General features: G+C 40.4%; 1 protein-coding gene across 1 annotated transcript in view; it reads left to right on the forward strand.

The window, feature by feature from the left end:
- Positions 1-19,438, forward strand: part of FAT4 (FAT atypical cadherin 4) — a 144,520-nt gene extending 125,082 nt beyond the window's left edge. The window contains exons 12-17 of the mRNA XM_051618629.1: positions 2,742-2,827; positions 4,250-4,429; positions 5,247-5,371; positions 6,506-6,723; positions 11,268-11,529; positions 15,894-19,438. Of these exons, the coding sequence (XP_051474589.1) occupies positions 2,742-2,827; positions 4,250-4,429; positions 5,247-5,371; positions 6,506-6,723; positions 11,268-11,529; positions 15,894-17,764 (2,742 nt within the window). The 3' untranslated portion in view covers positions 17,765-19,438. The remainder of the gene's footprint in view (positions 1-2,741; positions 2,828-4,249; positions 4,430-5,246; positions 5,372-6,505; positions 6,724-11,267; positions 11,530-15,893) is intronic.
- The last annotated feature ends 788 nt before the right edge of the window (positions 19,439-20,226 follow it).

Consider the following 20,226-nt stretch of genomic DNA (forward strand, 5'->3'; position numbering starts at 1 on the left):
TAAATGGTGCTTCTCTCTTAGAGTGTTCAGCCTGGAACTGCATTTTAATGTGAGCCCTGATTTCTCCATTTATTGAAGGGGGGATGGTTTAGTCTTCAGCTGGATTTGCAAATCCAATTTTTTTGTGTTTGTAGGACTTAAATATCCAAATAAGATGAAGGATAATTGTGATGTTGAGTAATGACTTTGTTTTAATGTGCCTTAATATCAGATACTTAATAATTTGCGTTGCATCTTCCCAATGATGAAGCCCAAAGGTGCACCTATATCTGCGAAGGCACCAGGCTCCCATTTTAGCTACTAAATTAATGTGATACTTCTTTCAATAAGATGTAAATGGTTAAGTCTAGGAGCACACATTAAAAATTTCAAGAAACAAATTAAATATACTTAAGAAAAAAAATAGAGCAGGCAAATGTTTAATTTGTTGATATGCGAGAGGGTTAGACTATAGAAGAAGAGAGGGCATAAAAAGGGCTATTTACAGAAAATTTTGGTTATGAGTGCCTCAGGCTGACAGCAAACATTTAAGACAGCCTATACCTTTCTGTGTTTTGTTGGGGTTTTTAATGTTTAAACTTTCTCAGTAATGTCAGCTGTTTACAAACACAGTATGGGAAAAGAATCGCCTTTGTCTTAAATATTTCTACTGCGGGAAGAATGTCTCCCAGGTGTCCCAAACTGTATAAAATAGCCCTCCTTCAGGATTCCAAATCTGTCATTTCCTACAGAACAGTGGGATTTTATCGGAAACTGGTAAAATCATTAAGTTGTCAGTCCTGAGCTATTGCAGAGTGACAGGATAGAAAGTCTCATAATGCGGCGAGGTAACCGTAGAGTAATGCTTAAGTAACAAGCAGGAACATTTGACTAACATTAGAAAATAAATTGTATGAACTCTGGTCCAAGTAAAATATATTCTCAAATATCTAGCCCTTCAGCTGGGGTTGTAGCTTGGCTTTCACAGCGCATAGCGATGTAAGTTAGGGAGATTAGGCTGATTGAGCTAAGAACAAAAAACTCATTTTGTTTTTTGTTGTTGATATTCTGAAGCAAAAATATGCATGCATGTGATGGCATACAGACCTGCCAGCTTATTATTCTTTCTATGAATTGTTTCATTTATACAGGGCTATAATCTGCTTTGGAGCTGCAGGCTGACTTTTCTGGGGAAAAGCGGTTTGCTCATTATGTATGGAAAGAAATTCCAGATAAGTTTTCATTAAAAATAGCAAATTTAGGCATACTGTAGAGCATGATGTAGGGCTGAGAGCTATGAATTTATTTGGTCAATGCAATGCATCAGCTCACAGTATGTGTTTGAAAATAGCATGGACAATCTATGGGGATTTCAACAGGACGTTTATAGTGAACTTAGTTGCAGGCAGGAAAAAAGCCATTACAGAGCAATGACGTACTGATGTTTGCTGTTTGCTCAGCTCCTGTAGAGTAACTTAAATCAAAATATAAAGCAAGGCATTTTTTAAAGTGACATTGGATTTAAATTTGCTGTAAAAGTGTGCCACACATCTAGTATGAAACATGAGAAGCTGATATGTACAATTTGGAGATTGCGTTTTATTTTTCTGAAAGCTTGTTTTAAGAAATAACCTTCAGGGTTGTTTGGGTTTTTTGTGGTTTAGTTGGTGTTTTTTTTTATGCATCTGTTGTTAATAAATCACTGTGGTGAAAGTTCTTTGCTAAATAAGGAATAAAATAGAAACTCCTTTTTAAATCAGCTGGAATTATTTCATTATTTTAGTGAAAACTTTGGTTAGACTTTTCGGGATCACCAATAAAAGTGCCATGGTTTGCTTTAGTGTAAATGACTGAGATGGGTAATGAAGCAACCTCATTGTCTGGGGTTTGGAGATTACAGTAAAGAGGAAGACAGCTCTAAGTGCTAGTGCTGCCATATACTTCTCTGAATGTCAGTTTGATCCCATCAGCTTGGTCCCACTTTAGGTATCTGGATGTTTAGCAGGCTGCCCAGAGAAGTGGTAGAGTCACCATCCCTGGAGGTATTTAAAAGATGTGTAGATGTGGTGCTTAGGAACATGGTTTAGTGGTGGACTTGGCAGTGCTGCATTAACGGTTGGATGTGATGATCTTAAAGGTCTAGTCCAACCAAAATTATTCTATGATTCTATGTTTCACCATTATCAATGTGGGGCAAATATCCCTCTTGACCTGTCAACCTAAGGTCTACCTTAATCAGGTCCACTTGGTTATTCTTTTGAGTATTTTTTAGTGGCTGATTATTTTTAACTAGTCATCTCAGAGTTTGTACTCCCAGCTTTTGTAACGTGCTTTTTATCAAGTTCAAGCAATATGGGTAATGTCATGGCCAAGCCCTTGGTGTCGAGAAGGAGCAGCGCTCTGTTCAGATCAAGAGTAGAATATGGTATGAGCCAAAATAACTACAGTTTCAAGGAGAAAAGCAAACAAACATAAAAGAAATCCAACCCAAATCTGAACACTGTGTGTTTCACTGATTCTCTCTATGAAGCAGTCAATTAGCTCACTCCCTGTTAGTACCCACATCTCAGTATTCAGTGTTGATGCAGAACGGAGTTGATCAGTGGCTCTGAAGCACCCTGTGATCCTGAGTGACACAGTAATATACAAGTGCTCCATTATAGCTAATTCTTTCATAAAATATATTTAATCATGGATATTTAATGTGATTAGGGACTACAACCTTGTACTATTCAGCATATTTGTGTGCGTGGCTTTTGCAGGCAGCATCACTGACGGTGGATTCCTGCTCTGAGGATCAGGAGCCAGGCTACTGCACTGTTAGCAATGTTGCTGTTTCTACTGACTGGTAAATAATTCTTCTTTTTGTGGGGTTTGGGGTTGTGGTTTTTTTGGAGTAAAATGAAAATTAAATCACTCTCTAAAGCCAGAGACATTTGGAGTAATGGTTACTTGCCCTTAGCCCAGCCCCAGGCAAGGGATGGACACCTCAGCTGCACTCCTTCAGAGGCAGGAAAAGGCAAGGAACCCAAGTGTCTTTTTCTCCCATCTTTGCAGAAGCAAATTAAATTTTCAACATGTATGGCTTTCTTACTCAGGCAACATTTCTGTGTGGAATTTTTTCATGACAAGGAGTTTGTTCAGAAATCCCAAGTTCTCTACTCCATCTCTGTCCCCAGGCTCTGAGGGCACAAAGAATCGTATGGCCATGGATAGTCTGCACTGTGGAGTAAACAGGGATAAGACTTATTGCCCAATTCTATGAGATTTCACATCATAATCTAGAAAGATTTAACAAACCAGAATATCAGATGCTCATCATTACTGACAACTTGTAAATCTTAGTTACACAGTAGAACACAAATGTATTTGTTATAATCAACTGGCTCTTCAATATACAGCACTACTTTGACAGTTTGAAGTTCTACAGTATTTAGTGCTACAAACCTTTTGCAAAGCCTACCCCACTTTTACATTTTGAATCATATGTATCTTCCCAAAACCAGGCTCAGACTCAAAATGCTTTTATTCTAGTAGCATCTACATTTCACTCCAGTGTTCAGTTTTGGGCTTTGCTTTGGGGTATGTATACTACACTTCCCATTTCTTACAGAGGTGTAAGAAATAGCATCATCTGATTGCTGTTTTCTTTAAAAAAATGTATTTAAAAAAAAAAAAGTAATTACTTTGACATTGTTTTCAGTAATTTCCAGATGTCATAATTTACAGTTTTCACTGCTTAAACACTGGCCAGCACAGAGAACAAACCTTATTTCCTGTGTTTACCATAACTAACTTGGAAGCCTTTCTCTCCATATTTAGGTCCTTTTTGCAGATAACAACAACTTTTATCCCCATTACTTTGACTTATTTCTTACAATAATCATATTTTCCGTCACATGTGGTTTCCCTGCTAGCAAAGATGTCGTATCTTTGTAAAATAATGAAACCATCTTCCAGCTACTTAAATATCATCTACAATTTAAACAATAATTGAATAAAACCCCTATTCATTATGATTTCAAGCATGCTGCTCAGTCAAGTGAATAGAAATTCTAATTGAAATAACTGAGTGTGAATTTAGAGTCATACCCATTATAACTGCTAGTTCAAGCGCTACTGATCTCTCTGTCTCCCCTTCTAAATGTAAAATATGAATTTTGGAAGAGGCATTTTAGCCACAGACCGTAGCTGATGGTTACAGTTCCTGTGTTGTCATTGCTACCTTAATGTCCAATACTGATACATTATTTTTCTGACTTTTTTATAGGACTCTCGATGTACAACCAAATCGAGTTACTGTTGGTGGCATTAGGTCTGTAGAGCCCATCCTTCAAAGGAGAGGACAGGTGGAAAGCCATGATTTTGTGGGCTGTATAATGGAGTTTGCAGTCAATGGACGGCCCCTGGAGCCCAGCCAGGCTTTGGCAGCTCAAGGAATCTTAGACCAGTACGTCTGCTGTATATGGTATTGAATGGACCGCATTTACAGTAAAGGAAGTAGTCATCAAAGTCAGATGCTATTCCATTCAGACACCATCAGATATTTATTCTTAGAGAAATAACTGTAAAATTTACTATAAAGTGTAAAAAATGTAGGAGGAAAGTGAACTTGGATGGAAGGTTCACAACAGATTACAGAGGCTTAAAAAAAAGCAACACCAGTACATTTCTATTGCCAATTATTAAAGTTGCTTTGCAGGCTGAAATGTTACTTGGTTTCTTTATAAATTCCACCTGGGTTTGACTGTTTGCTAACCCTCTACTCCATCTTATTTCTTTTTAATCCACAATGTCTGTTCTATCACTTTGCTTCTCAAGTATCACTGAATTTCCCTCATATCCTCTGAGTGGCCTTTCAGAAATGATGGACTACCTGAATCTATTGGTTTTCCACCTTGGTGTTTGAAGTCACAGTTGTTGCAATAATATCAGTCCAGATTTGCCAGCATGCCCTTCCTCTTTCAACCCCCAAGTTTGCACTGTTTGTTAATCTCTAAGATCTGCAGCATAAAAAACACCTAAAAGAGATTCCTCTTCTCTTGCATAATAGATAATAGGAATTTTTCTGCCTCTGAATTCCTTTCTCTTTCATAAGACTGTTATAACTTGACACTGAAAATTGGGATCTGCTTAGAAACATGAGCTGCCTGTGGAGAAGAGCCTCACCACTTTTGTGTTTCTGGGGGGAATGGTGCTTCCCGGCACATTTTCTCTGCTTATTTATGCTTATGTCCTTCAGCATCTACTTCTCCCATTTGTTTCAGATGTCCCAGACTTGAAGGTGCTTGCACAACCAGCCCCTGCCAACATGGTGGCACTTGTGTTGATCATTGGTCATGGCAGCAGTGTCACTGCAAAGATGGACTGACAGGAAAGCACTGTGAAAAATGTATGGAGGGGTTTTTACTGTCTTTTTCTTTAATACACACCTAACTATGGTTGAAGCAAACACCATGAAGAGTTTCTTTTCAAGGGCATGGAATAATGAATTTTAGAAAATAATGAAAAGAAGTGGCAAGTTTGCCACTTAAATGATTTTGAAGGGCAAGTCCACAATAGACTATTGTCCTTTCATGAACTAAAAATAGCAAGCAGTTACATATATTATGTTTTCTGGTCTGTAGATCACATTTCGGGTGATTTGCACACATTTAAAACTAGCGCTTCCCAATAATGTATCATCAGAAACTAAAATAAAGCGATCCCAAAGGAGGGATTTATCTGCTATGGGGATTTAAGAGGGTAAGGGAAATCCTTTCCCTTCACATAACCATTGTGTGCATGTGCTTCTGGCTTCTCCCAGCTGTAGGCCTTTTTATCAAATGGCCATCAGATTATATGCAAGAAAATACGGTAAATGTAAATAAAAGCAAGCCATTTACACTCTGGGATTATTAATTCACATATGGGCAGCTCTATAAATCAATACTGGATTGTCTAGGAGAGTAAAGTGATTTATTTCCATGTAGTTGCAGTATGACAGGACTTTGTTTTCTTACATGTCTCATTATTGTTTAGCTGATTTATATGCTTTTATTGTGCCTGTTTACAAAAGAAGTTAGCCATAATTTTAACAGCATTTGGTAGTCGATGCTCTGCCACTCTTTTTCTTTCTTTTTTACGCCGTAACAAATAGAAAGTCATTATCTCTGCCCTGAAGAGCTTAGAGTTCAATATATCATGAAACCCTGCTTGCAGTAATGGAAACAGTAACATCCCTGGGAAGGAATTACAGCTCTGAGAGCCAGATTTCTTTTCCCTACTCCCTCACTTGTTTCCCAGCAAGTTTTAATTTACTACTGACTGATAGCAGCAGTAAATTACTAGCACACTCCCACTCTCAAACACACATTCTAGTTGAAGCCAAGGAATAGAGGGGCTGAAATGGCCATTCACTCCTGCTCTCCCCCCTGACCTGCTCTGAACTTGATCTCTGCCCTGAAAGAAAAGGGTTGTTATTAAGCAGATGATCACCAGGGCTGTAACGAGCTGCCTAGTCAGAACTTCCCCATCCTTGTCCCAGATATTACCGCCGACACTGCCTTATCGCTGGAAGGCAAAGGACGACTGGACTACCACATGAGCCCAAACAAGAAGCGAGAATTCCTGCTGAGACATGGAGCTCGAGGTGCCAGGACGGGACCCCCAAGGGTGGACAGCTTAGAAGTGAAGTTCAGGACACGAAGCGAGAACGGCATTTTACTTCACGTCCAGGAAAGCAGCAACTTCACTACTGTGAGGGTAAGATTACAGCTAATGCTGAGTTTGGTTTGATTGGGCTGCCTCATGCGTGGTGATCAAAATCACATTTTTCCATTACTCCTGCTGTTTCTTTTCTAAAATATTAGGTCTTTAACTGAGGCCAGGCACTGCTCCAGTATCATTCATCTTCTCAACAATTCCCTTGCTGTTTGCCAAGGTATCAGAAGATCTTCATGGTTTTGTATCTAATCAGTTTTGTCTAGACTCCAAATAATGACTGTTCTAAGGCCACAAGAACAATACTCATTGCCATATTTGTTATCATCATTAAGTTACACTCTACAGAACAAATTGTTTCATTATTGGCCTTTTATCTTCTGATTTTTCAGGCCTCGAACCCAGATCCTCCTTAAGCTAGCAAACAATTGCCAGAAAGTTTTCATTAATTCCTACTAGTGTGGCTCATGCTTATCAAACTAGGAAGTGAGAGATAACTTGAATTCATGAGGTTACCCATAGCCCAATGTCAATAGCAAATTATTTTGAGATAAGCAGCTGAATTAATGCTTCAAATGCCACATAGTTTTGGGTTTTTTCCCCCAAAGAGTTTATTGCTGCAGAAGTTACCTTTCTGAAGAGGTTCAGATCCTGGCTATGACTCAGTCCATTTACTCGTAACTCTAAATGAGTACAGCAGTGATGCTGGCAAGCGCCTTTATTGGGTTGGTGTAAGCTCCAAGTTTCCTTGACTGCTGTAAAGCTTTCCAAGGTTTTTTCCCTGACTTTTAAAGAAACTCATACAGAAATTCACACTTTCTAAGCTTCTGCCCTGTGGATATTCTTCACCTGCCTGGTCAGAGCTTTCTGGAGAGGCAAGTCTGCTTCCCTGGCATATACTTGTATCACAACATTTTATAGGAGGTTTCTGCCTCAGTCATATTAGCAGATAAGATCTCATTGTTTTGGATTCTGGAGAGAAAAAAACAAATAGTACCTTTTTCTCCCTAGTAGAATTTGCTAGGTCAGCTCTACAAGCATTATTAAAGAAAAAGAAAAAGAGAGTTGCCTTCCCGGGCTAGAAAGCCCTCATGGTGTGTTTATGCAAACACTCTTATTATTGTTAATATTGGTGAAGTTATACAAGCAAGCAGAGGGTGTCAAGTCCCAGCCCCAGCTGTGCAGGGCAAAGAGCAGAGGTTTGCCTAGTAACAGATGCGGCAGTTTGAGGCAGAAGAGGCAACATCCCAGTACTGATTATTGCCAACAAGTTCCCAGATGACATTTGTTAGTAAAACTGTAGTAATTTAACTGTAGTTAGTATGGTATGGCTTCTGCACTGCCCCTCATACCCAGAGTAGGTAACACAAAGGGCACTTCCCTGGGGCAGAAGGATGAGCTTGCAGGGGAGTTCTGTTTACAGCTCTCTCATCAGTCTTCAAAACAGACAATTTTATAGCTTGATTTTAGGGTCTTTTGATATGCTTGTTAGCCAAAGTGTAAGCATTCAGAGAAAACCTGCCATGTGTTTTTTAATATTAAGCTGTGCTAGGGAAAAGCTACATGTCCTGTGGCTACTTCCATGCTTCCACATTTTTCCCTCTTGTAGTTAACTGGTCTTGGTGTAGATGGGATGGGGGTAAAATTAGAGAAATGGTAATAAATCAGACCCACTGAGATTGTGAGCAGCTGATTCACTAAATGATGGATGTGAACTCCCCCCAGAGAAACCAAGAGAGGTCTTTATGATATAAAGGGATCCTTAATCCAGGAAAGATACAAAACCTAGCAGATTAAGTTAAGCAGTGGTCAAATTCAGAGGGAAAATACCCCTCAAAAAAACACACAAAAAGGAACAGAGTAGGAGATTCCTTATTTGTAAAGCTCTTTTTTACAGCTTATTTCACTACAAGTCATACAAATTGCATCTCATTCAATTAGAAGTCATGGAATAAATGCAGCAGGTTAAAGGTGAAATTGCCTGCCTTGTTTTAGCTAAAAAATCTCATCTGAAATCAGATTAAATTAGCAAAACTGTCACCCTAAAATTTATGACTTGTACAGGTAGACAATGTGGCTTACATGTTACCTATGTGAGCTAACTTATATATTAGGGTGGTGAGACTCTGGTACAGGTTGCCCAAAGAAGCTGTGGATGCTCCATCTCTGGAAGTGTTCAAGGCCAGGCTGGGTGGGGAGTGGAGCAACGTGGTCTAGTGGGAGTGGTCCCTGCCCATGGTAGGGAAGTGGTGGACTAGATATCTTTGAAGATCCCTTCCCACCCAAACCATTCTGTGCACATACTGAGTTGCAGGAATTCATCAGAACATAACTGATGTAAACGGTATCTCATCCAGTGGGCCATAAATCTGTTAAGGCCAGTGCTCAAATTTAAGACAAATAAGAAGCAATTTGTTCAGTACAGGAGACTTGAAGCATTAGTGAAGTTGAATCATCCTTGTAGTTAGAAATTTGTTTGCTTTAGTGGTTTCTTCTTTTCATTATATTCTACTTGTCAGTTGCTCTGCCATTTAAATAAAACCCAGAAATGAGTGCTACTCAATATTGTCAGTATCAGCATTTGTTTCAGATTTAGAAATACGTTGTACTTCAAGGAACCAAGATGAGAATTCCTTATTTTTTCCTGGTTGAAGAAGTCATGGACTGTTCTTGTATCTGGAAATCTGATTTTCCAAATGCTGCTAGTATTTATTTATGAGTTAAATAGCGTTAGTCACTGCCATTTTAAAGAAACAGAAATAGAGCTCAAGAGTCATAAATCATTACGGAAAGTGTCAGGTCCTGACAGGTAACTAATTCCACAATTCTAATCTAATGTGACTGTAACAGTTACAATTCTGTGCTTAGTCTTCCTGTCAGCTTAGAGGGTATTATCTGATTTGGTATATTTCTTTTTGCTTACATAAAGACCAAAATACAAGCTAGTGTTTTTAGGTAGCATAAAAGACAAAATAAGAATAACAAAATACAGACACAAATGTATTTATATACTGCCCAGTTAATCTTTTTTATAAAATTACTATAGATTGTGGCAAATGGTGTTTAATATGCTGTAATAGTCCGTGTGACTGCGTTTCCAAATGTGGGGTTTTCTTTGGGCTGTGGTGACAGTGCAGATGCCTGCCACCTGTGTTTGCCAGAAACAACAGCTTCCTATTTCAGAGGGGCAGCTTTATCAAAGAGTCCCTCAAACAATATATTTTCAAGGAGTCCAAATTATTGTGTTTATAAATGAAGTAAGTACACATATTAACCATTTAATTTCTTGATACAAATGGAATACGTGCTAGATATGTTCAGTTCAGGCTGCTGCCAAGACATTAGAGTGGTCTTACAGCCATATTAAAGCTGAGTTGTATGAGCAAAGTCCTCAGCTTGCATCACTGAAGAAGTAACTCCAGAGCGTTTAACAGTTTCTGGAAAGGAGAACAGCATTCTTGTGGCCAGTGTGTCACCTCACAGTTTTTCCCAGGTGAACGTTATTTTTCCTGGAACGAAGCATGCGAGGCTTAGGGAGCTTTCAAAAAACCTGGGGCTTCAACCTTCATTGGACTACACGTGTGCACGTTCTGCATACTCATGTTACAGGTCACAGACTGTCCGAGCTTCAACAAGGAACATGGTAGGGAAAATAGTAATCTTATTTAAAATGTATGATCAACCGTGCAGAGTATGAAGGAAACCTGCAACAGGTTGCAGAACTACCCTACGTGAGCTGTACAGTTTGGATGTTGTGTTTGGAGTTTTTTTAAACTCCTGTATCTTAAATGCAGAATTTGCCCTGATCTTATTTTGGGGTCATTTACTATTGAGCTAATAAGAGGTTTGAAATCCTGCATCTCATGATTCAGTAGAATTGCAAGGCACTGTTCCGAGAGGAAAAGCCAAAAAATTTTTCATTAAATTTAATAGTACCTTTTTTTCCTAACAGTTCCAAGTTTAAAAGCAGTTTGCTCAAGTAAGCACCATTTGAAAATTCACACAAAATAATAAACTTTGCAGCTCTTCAGAAAAGTTTCTGAAATGCAACTGGTTTTTCTGCAAAATTAAAATTAGCAGCAAAACCAGATAGGGAATGGGAATCTTGCTCAAATCCTGCCATGCTGTGTGTATTCTACTGTGTCATAAGTGAAAGCCAGTTTTTTGGGCAAGGACAACATCTGTTTACTCTGTAAAGCATTTTCCACACTTGCATTGAAGAAGGAGGAAGAATTATTCTTTTATTGGTTAGAATGTTTTGTCATGTCCGTGGCCTATTTCTGGCCTCTCACTAAGTGTTTCTTGTATGAGATTAGCTGGGGAATGAGTGGATGGCAGCTCTAAGTTTTCTACAGATGCAGTGATGTTTTTAATAGCAGCCGAATCTTTAGTGCTAAATAATTAACATGATTTTAGTACAAAACAATTATTTGGGGAAAAATACACCCAGGCTTCCTGTAACCACCAAAGCCCTGTAGTGTGATCCTGTAGCGCTGCTGTAGAGGCATGAAAGAGGTTGTGTGTGTATAGGAACGGTTACCATGGGTATCATTTTAAAATTCTGCATTTTGCTGCTTTTTGATCAGCTAAAAGGTGGGAAAGTACATTACATATCAGATGCTGGAATTGCTGGCAAGGTGGAAAGAAATATCCCCGAGGTGTATGCAGCTGATGGCCAGTGGCATTCAGTGCTCCTTGAGAAGAACGGCTCTGCTACTGTCCTGTCAGTCGACAAGACTCACAGCCGAGACATTCCTCACGCCACGCAAGACTTCGGTGGGCTGAACGTTCTCACCATTTCTTTGGGAGGAATCCCATCAAGCCAACCTTTCAAGAGCACATTTGCAGGTAATTAGTATTAATTATTTTTTTAATATAGTGCACATAAGCAGATTTCAGCAGAAAAAGGGTCTCTTTGCCTCTTAAAGGCTGCAGAAAGCACTGTAATTCTTTATTACTAACTCATATACTTTGTACTTTGCCAGGAAAACTGCAGATTGAATGAGTAAGGATTGCAGACTTGGTTCCTCCAATACACATTGCATCCTTTTTGTTTGCAAAAGCAGGCACTCCATCTACAGAGCTTTTTGGAGGTGGGGAGGGTGGATTCCTTGCTTGTCTATAAATCAGCTGTTAGAATTTTGCTATGCTCATACAGAAGAAAGGATCTATTCGTCACCTGGGTCAGAATCTGCAAAGTCAAGGCCAATCTTTTTCTTGGGTAAAAATGCTACATGAGAACTTTATTTCTGTAGGGGTCTGTTAGGTACTGCAGGATTAAGCCTGGTTTTAATATGATTAAAACATTTTCTGAAACTCCCAACTTCCTCCATCTTTATCTTGTTGTCAAATGAAGAATAGGATTTATTTCTGAGCAACAGAAACCAAGGACAATAGGGAATCAGACCGACATCCAGCTGTTAAGAAGTAAATCAGTCTCCCTTAAGAGTTAAAGCAACTGCCTTAGACCCTGGCAAAAGAAGTAGATAACTTATATTTGATATCATTCCCCCAGTGATAAGTAAAGATGGAAGTGATTTTTAGCTACAAACTCTGAGATACTTCAGACGATGCAGGCGTAGGTCTCTCAGAGCTTTTATATTGAAAAGTCTTCCTGACTTCAAGAATTGTGACCAGATAAAGGATCTTTGAGTGGAGTATTGTGAATTTGTATGAAATACAGTACAAAAACATACGGATTCTGTGCTGAACTTTTTTACATGTACGTTTTATGAGCAGCATACACATGGAAAAATCAGAGGCTTTTAGGAAAGCTGGAGCAAAGAAAATTGAGGACACTAACTTCTCACCACTGCCTGATGCTGTGGCAGACAAATTGAGAATGTCTGGCTTCCATTAGGAATACACAATCCAAAATCTCTTATTCATATGATTTTATTTTATTTTAATAGCGGATTACATTATGTACAACATACCAAAGATTTACAAGGGGGAGGTATAAAACTCTGCATGAACTCAGCAAGTCAAAAATATCTGCAGAACTGTTAAAAGCAGACAAAAACATATACGAGTGACAATACCAGGGCTGTGAGGCTGAAATATCTAATAACATTTCCAAGCCCGGGTAGACCTGACAAAAATACCAATTGCTGTTAATCACATCACTGCTGCAAGGGCCCACCAAGTTTGCACCAAGGTTAATTGTCCATTTTGCTTGGGTTCCCACCTGAACCTCAATCCTCCATTTCCTCTCGATTTGAAAATGTAAAAACAGGAGAAAATTAAAGTATCAGGCATGCTGAAAGAAAATACATCTCTTTCAGAATGGAAACAATACAGAAATAGCATGCTTGCAAAAATTAGAAGGTTCTTTTGTGTCCTTCTGCACCACATAACTTGTGTCTCAGTTAAACGTATTTGATGTTACACCCACTTGTATCTAATTTCTGACATCAGAGGTTGTTCAAATTTTAAAACAACACTTGGAAAATTAGAAATCTGTAATATCACCTCATACAATTTGAGTATATTGGCTATTTCACAACAGAGTAAATATTCATAACATTTATATTTGTGCTGCCTGTTTTTACAGAGATTTCCAGAGTTTTTTCATCAAGTTCCCGTTCATAGTGACTGTTCTCCCATTCCCACAACCTGTTTGTAGAAATGAACCTTTCTATGAGACTAACAATACATAGAAAAGTTGTTCCTGTTTATTCTTTCACCTAAGTGTGATGCTTCAGAACTGAGTAGTGGCATTTTGCTTCTCCCCATTGATTTATTTTTTTTTTTAATTGATAATAGCTGATAAATTTGGTCTTGAATATCTTCCTCTAAACCTGGCATCATGTACGGCATCCCAAGGAGAACCCATCAGAAGTTAAGGAGAAATAAACACGTTTCCTACAGCAACTAAGCATGTGGGCTCTGAGAGCGTAACTTAAAATGTGTCTCTGAGTGCCATTTTGTCACATCTCCCAGTCAAGGTCAGCATAAGGTTGCACTATTCTAAGCCCGTTTAGAAAAGATTAAATTTTGGGAACATGGAGAATTATTAGGCTGGCAAAAGGCTGGATTTTCCTCCTACCTCACATACAACCACCGCACAAAGGCCGGGAATAATCCCATCTCCATGTGCTCTCCCAGTGCTGAAACTTGGCATCAGCGCTGATAGGGCAGGGCTACAACCAAGCTATGGGAAGTCTGGGAAAAGGCCGCTCATGATTCAGAGACATAAAATGATAGCCATGATTTTAGGAGGCAGCAAGACAGGAGCTTCAGCTGAAGCACAATAGGCAGCTTCAGCTCAGACCAGGGGAACCTGGGAAGCACATAAGGCAAGGGGAATGGAAGCTGATTTTTTTCTGCTAGCACAGCCATGCCAGCTCCACACAGGTTTCTCTGTGTGGATGATAAGAATTTTTAGAAATATTGGGAAAATTAGAAAACAAAGGCATTTAAGTATATTGAATGAAGATGCTGGAAGGAATGTTTGTTCAAATGTATTTTAAATACATTAAATACTATTAGAATAGATGTTTCCCTATGGTAACCATTTGTATTCTTGGCTTCTTTACTGAACAATGGAGCCTTTCGTTTAGCTTCAGTGAAATGGGTCCATTGAAAATCAAATCAGTTTAACAATATGTATTTAGAAAATACGTTTCTGCAAAATCCAACCATTTGCTCATTGTTTAGTGTTTTAGCAAAATAATTTTGCTTCAAAGGGGAAAATACGCTGTAGTAATGATCTGAGAATTTAACCTTCAGACTTGCTTTGATGAGTCTACCTGTAAGACGAACATGCTACGGCGGTACAAAAGTATCCCTTTGCGTTGCAAACCTCCAATCCAATCTGCTCTGTGACTAGCAGAGTTGAGTCTATGTGTGAGCAACCTGGTTTTACCCAAAATGCGTTTTTTTCATTTCATTTTACCTTATGTTTTTTCCTCAATTGGACTTTCATCGCAGTCTCCAAGCTTGAGGGAGATACTTCCTAATCAGACAGTAGTTCCATCTCCTGTGCAGCCTATAAAAGTCAAAAGCCAGGGGAACATTTCAAATTATATTTAGGCATCTGCTTACAGTGGCTTGTTTTTTTCAGATTAAATTAAAGTAGTGGGAGTGTAAAGTGTCTAACAGGCCTTCTAGAAAACATATGTTAATTTCAGCATCTTTATTGCAATTTTTTATTTACTCATCTATGAATATTTTCTCTGCTATGAAATCTTGGTGTTGAAGTTAAAAACCATTATCTGTTGCTGAATTCTTAAAGACTTAAAAGAACCAAGATAAATTTGGGTCACTTGTATAAGTGCCATGCATATATTTTCAGAAAAGTTACTTAATTAGTTTCCTTAATCTCCATTTCTATGCACAGCTGAGATGTGAAAAATCATTTTTTTAAAAGGTGCGTGTATAGAAGTTACATCAGAAGCTCCAGGCATGACCAGCCTTTATCTAATCTTTCTCTGCTTAAAAATATACCTCAGTTCTTATCTAATATAACCCCCCAAAAAAAAATTATCAAAAGCTTATGAACAAAATAATCACTACTATGTAAGTGGAATTTTTTAACAGAAGCAACAAAATGTTCCTTACACCTGAGCCTGAATGATTCAGTGCAGATTGTCAGATACAGAAATATCTGTGAACAGGTTCATCCTTCTAGTGAAATAAGTGGTTACTTAAATGTTAGACCTTGATAGTTAACATCACAGATATTTTCACATTAATCACAACACAAGGTAATGGTGAATGGTCGAGAGCATGAGTCTTACGAGGAGCAGCTGAGGGAACTGGGGTTGTTTAGCCTGGAGAAAAGGAGACTGAGGGGAGACCACCTCACTCTCTTTAACTACCTGAAAGGAGGTTGTAGTGAGGTGAGAGTTGGTCTCTTGTCCCAAGAAATAAGCAACAGAAGAAGAAGAAATGGCCTCAAGTTGTGCCAGGGAAGGTTTGGATTGGATGTTAGGAGAAATTTCTTCACCAAAAGGGTTGTCAGGCACTGGAACAGACTGTCCAGGGAAGTGGTGGAGTCACCATCCCTGGGGATATTTAAAAGATGTGTAGATGTGATGCTGAGGGCCATGGTTTAGTGGTGGCCTTGGCAGTGCTGGGTTAATGGTTGGACTTAAAAGTCCTTTCCAACCAAAATGATTCTATGATTGATGCTCTGACTATCTTTGGCCTCTGTTGACAGTTCATACTCAGTCTTCAGGTCCTAACATTGATGTTGCTTTTCCTCCTAGGCTTCGACGGCTGCATTTCCTACATTAAGTACGGCGGGGAGAGCCTTCCCTTCACTGGCAAGCACAGCCTCGCCACTCTATCCAAAACAGACCCCTCAGTGAAGATGGGCTGCCGTGGCCCCAACGTCTGCGCCAGCGGTCCCTGCTGGGGCGAGCTGATGTGCATCAACCAGTGGTATGCTTACCAGTGCGTCCCACCAGGCGCCTGCACCTCCAACCCCTGCCAAAACGGGGGTAGCTGTGAGCCTGGGGCTCAGGCTGGCTTCACCTGCAGCTGCCCTGAGGCGTACGCAGGACGGACCTGCCAGACAGTGGTGGCCTGCCTGGGGGTCTCCTGCGCCCTGGGCCACGAGTGTAGAGCGGGGATCAATGGTGGCCACATCTGCCTGCCCACCCCACACCCTGCTGAGCTGTCCCTGCCCCTCTGGGCCGTGCCAGCCATCGTGGGCAGCTGTGCAACGGTCCTGGCGCTGCTGGTCCTCAGCCTCATCCTCTGCAACCAGTGCCGAGGAAAGAAGTCCAAAGCCCCAAAAGAGGAGAAGAAGACGAAAGAGAAGAAGAAAAAAGGGAGTGAGAACGTGGCTTTCGATGACCCTGACAACATTCCACCCTATGGTGACGACATGACTGTCAGGAAGCAACCCGAAGGGAACCCGAAACCCGATATCATCGAAAGAGAAAACCCGTATCTCATTTATGATGAAACGGACATCCCGCATGTCACAGAGACCATCCCCAGCGCCCCACTGGCTTCCCCCGAGCCTGAGATCGAGCACTACGACATTGACAACGCCAGCAGCATTGCCCCCTCAGATGCTGACATCATCCAGCACTACAAGCAGTTTCGGAGCCACACACCCAAGTTCTCCATCCAGAGGCACAGCCCACTGGGCTTTGCCCGGCAGTCCCCCATGCCCCTGGGAGCCAGCAGCTTGACCTATCAGCCTGCCTACGGGCAGGGCTTGAGGACAACATCTCTAAGCCACTCAGCATGCCCTACTCCCAACCCCCTGTCTCGACACAGCCCCGCACCCTTCTCCAAATCATCAACTTTCTACAGGCACAGTCCAGCCAGGGAGCTGCACCTCGCCATAAGGGAAGGGAGCCCACTCGAGATGCACAATGATGTCTGCCAGCCTGGCATTTTTAACTATGCCACTCGGCTGGGGAGGAGAAGTAAGAGTCCGCAGACCATGGCGAGCCATGGTTCCCGACCAGGAAGCCGTCTGAAGCAGCCCATTGGGCAGATCCCTCTGGAGACTGCTCCTCCAGTGGGGCTGTCCATTGAAGAGGTGGAGAGACTGAACACCCCTCGCCCCAGAAACCCCAGCATCTGCAGCGCAGACCACGGCCGGTCCTCATCTGAGGAGGACTGCAGAAGGCCTCTGTCCCGGACGAGGAACCCGGCCGATGGTATTCCCGCGCCCGAGTCCTCCTCCGACAGTGACTCCCACGAGTCCTTCACCTGCTCAGAGATGGAGTACGACAGGGATAAGCCCATAGCCTACACCTCCAGGATGCCCAAGTTATCCCAGGTCAATGAGTCTGACGCGGATGATGAGGACAACTACGGAGTCAGGCTGAAGCCCCGGCGGTACCCTGGCCGCCGAGGTGAGGGGGGGCCGGTGGGGGCACAGGCCACCACCACCAGTGCTGGGGAGGGCTCCTTGCCTGTGAAGCTGGGGCAGCAAGCAGGAAGCTTCAACTGGGACAACCTCTTGAACTGGGGCCCAGGCTTTGGGCATTATGTGGATGTTTTTAAAGATTTGGCATCACTTCCTGAAAAACCAGCAGCAGCAGCAGGGGAAGATGGTAAAGGTGGTACAATGAAGCCTGTTTCCAAGGATGGGGAGGCAGAACAGTATGTATAGGCTTTATCTCCTGGTGGTGCCACAGTGCAAAGCCAAGGGACTAGTCAAACCATTATATGGTTGTAGAAAAGCAAAGGTCAGCATTTGAACCCCAGGCCAGTTTGGTTGGAGGAGACTTTAAAAATAATAACCATTATGCTGCTGAAAGAGACTTTAAAACATTTTTAATTTAATTATGCTTGGATGAATTTATTTCTCCTGCATGCATTGTATTTGGAAACAAGATATTTGGCATGCAGCCTTTGAAGAGGGTTTCCTATTTACCATTGTTTGGTTTGTGATTCTTAAATTAATAATGCTTTGTTCTGAAAAAATGAACTAATTTTTTTTTTTTTTTACTTGTGAAGGATGTGCATATTGTCTCCAGCTACTAACATATTTTACAATGCAAGAGTATGGAGGATTTAATTTTCCTTAAGAAGTTCATAGAGGAAGGATGGTGAATGAAGGAATTACAATAGTAAGGTGTCTCAGAAAACATAGTTACCATATCCTGCAGTTGCTCACATAATGGATGTGAAGAAATCAGCTTGAATAATTGCTGGCAACAGTGCTGTAAGTCTTATTCCATACAAGAGGTGCTAGAAGCAGCTCAAGCCAGTCAGCACTTTAGGAGTTTTTTTTCTGTTTAGCTTGTTTATTTGTTTGTTGGGGTTTTTTTTTCCCTTCCTCCCCCCCCTTTTTTTTTTCCTTTTTTGTTTGGTTTGTTTTCAGCTTTTTGTTTTGTTTTTTGTTTTGTTTGTTTGTTGGGTTTTTTTTGACAAAGTTGTGTGAGAGCTTCTGAATCTCTATAGAATATTTTGGGATGTTTAACCCCAGTCCCTGCCTGCCCCCTCAGAGCTTCCCAGTGGGAGGAGAGCGATGGGCATTGGTCAGCCCAGCCCAGGAGCCTTGGCAGCAGTATGATCAGTGGAAGCCAGTAAAAGGAAAAATGGCTTCATCCTGGCTCAAACCAGGACACCAGAGGAAAAAAAAACAACCTCCATTTCCACGTCTTTTGGCCTGTCATCTCGGCTCCACTGCTGCTGCTGCAGTCTGGGCTTCTTTCCAGATTTAATTTTCCAGCTGTGCTATGGAAAGGTAGGAACAACACTCACCTGCCTCACAAGGGTGTTGTGAGGACTAATTAGTTAACTCATCTGAAGTGCTTAGACTTTATAAAGCACTATAATAAGTATTATCATAATTATTATTAAAGCACTGCCTAGCCTTTGTGACCTTGGAGTGGCATTTTCTGCATTATATGATTTTCTGTGTTGGAAACTTTGAAGAATTATTTATTGTATAGAAAATTACTGCACTCTAGCATTTTGGAGCGGATATGAGGGAAAACTACTTGTAGATTCATTAATGTAGCTTACTGTTTGTCCCAAACTCCCTAAAGTTTTAGGTAAAGTAGAACCTCACAAAGTCCTTACATCTTCATGCAGATCTGATGAACCTATCGTACTGTGTAAAAATTTCTTTTTTTTTTTACCTAAGCTGTGTTTTTATATCAATATTTTCCTATGCTGAATAGTTTTCTTACTTTCAGGGAAGGTAAGAAAAATACTTTTTTTACATTTGTTACTTATGTAACATCCATATTTTTCACATTTTGATAAAATTGTAACATACTGTATGCTTTCTACCTGTAAATGCCAATAATAGAATTAAAATATTTATTTAAAATCTTTAGTGTGTGTTAATGGAAACCCTTTGTCTCCTCTCTCTCTAATTCCCACTCCTTGATCTTCACTTTTATGAGCTTTTTAATTCAGAAAATGGGCTTTCAGAAGCAAGTTGATGTAAAATTATGCAGTCAGAGATCATTCACAGTGAAGGCAGCACAAGGATTGCTGTGGAGATTGAATCTCTCTGTAAAAGGGTAGCACAAGCCCAGTGCACTTCTTGAAGTCCCACTGAGTCCAGTTTGATTGTTGCTTACAAAGAAAAACCCAAATCATCCACCTGTCTCAGGAAGATGGATAAGAGAGGTATTGTGACATTGCTAAGCCTAAGATAATGTCAAAAATGTACAAAATCTACCTGCAGATTTCTAATAACATAATTAAAGTGTATTTTAGTCCATAGTGGTTTATTAGTAGCAAGTGGGTTTACATTTGTTAACCAAGACTTCCATCTCCACTCAAAGCTGAAGCTTTCCAGTACACAGATAGTCAGGAGTGTGAGAACAAGAGTTTTCTTTAATAAAGCAGCAGTTGAACAATAAATAACTGACTTCTTGTATATTTATAGGAGCGTAAATCAAACTTAGACAACTTGCTGGAGAATGCAAAGACTGCAAAATGTAAGACTGCAGGCAAGAGGTGAGTTCTGAGGTTACACTTTGAATTAGTGATTTTTTGTTTAAAGCGCTTAGGAAAATAATAACTATTTGAGGGGGGGGTTTATCTCGTTTGGTTTAGAGCTTTTTTGGTCAGCTTGTTTCAGAAGCGGCAATGAGGAGATGACTTGGCTAA

Source organism: Apus apus, chromosome 4 (genome assembly GCF_020740795.1).
Source record: "Apus apus isolate bApuApu2 chromosome 4, bApuApu2.pri.cur, whole genome shotgun sequence".
Taxonomy (NCBI): domain Eukaryota; kingdom Metazoa; phylum Chordata; class Aves; order Apodiformes; family Apodidae; genus Apus; species Apus apus.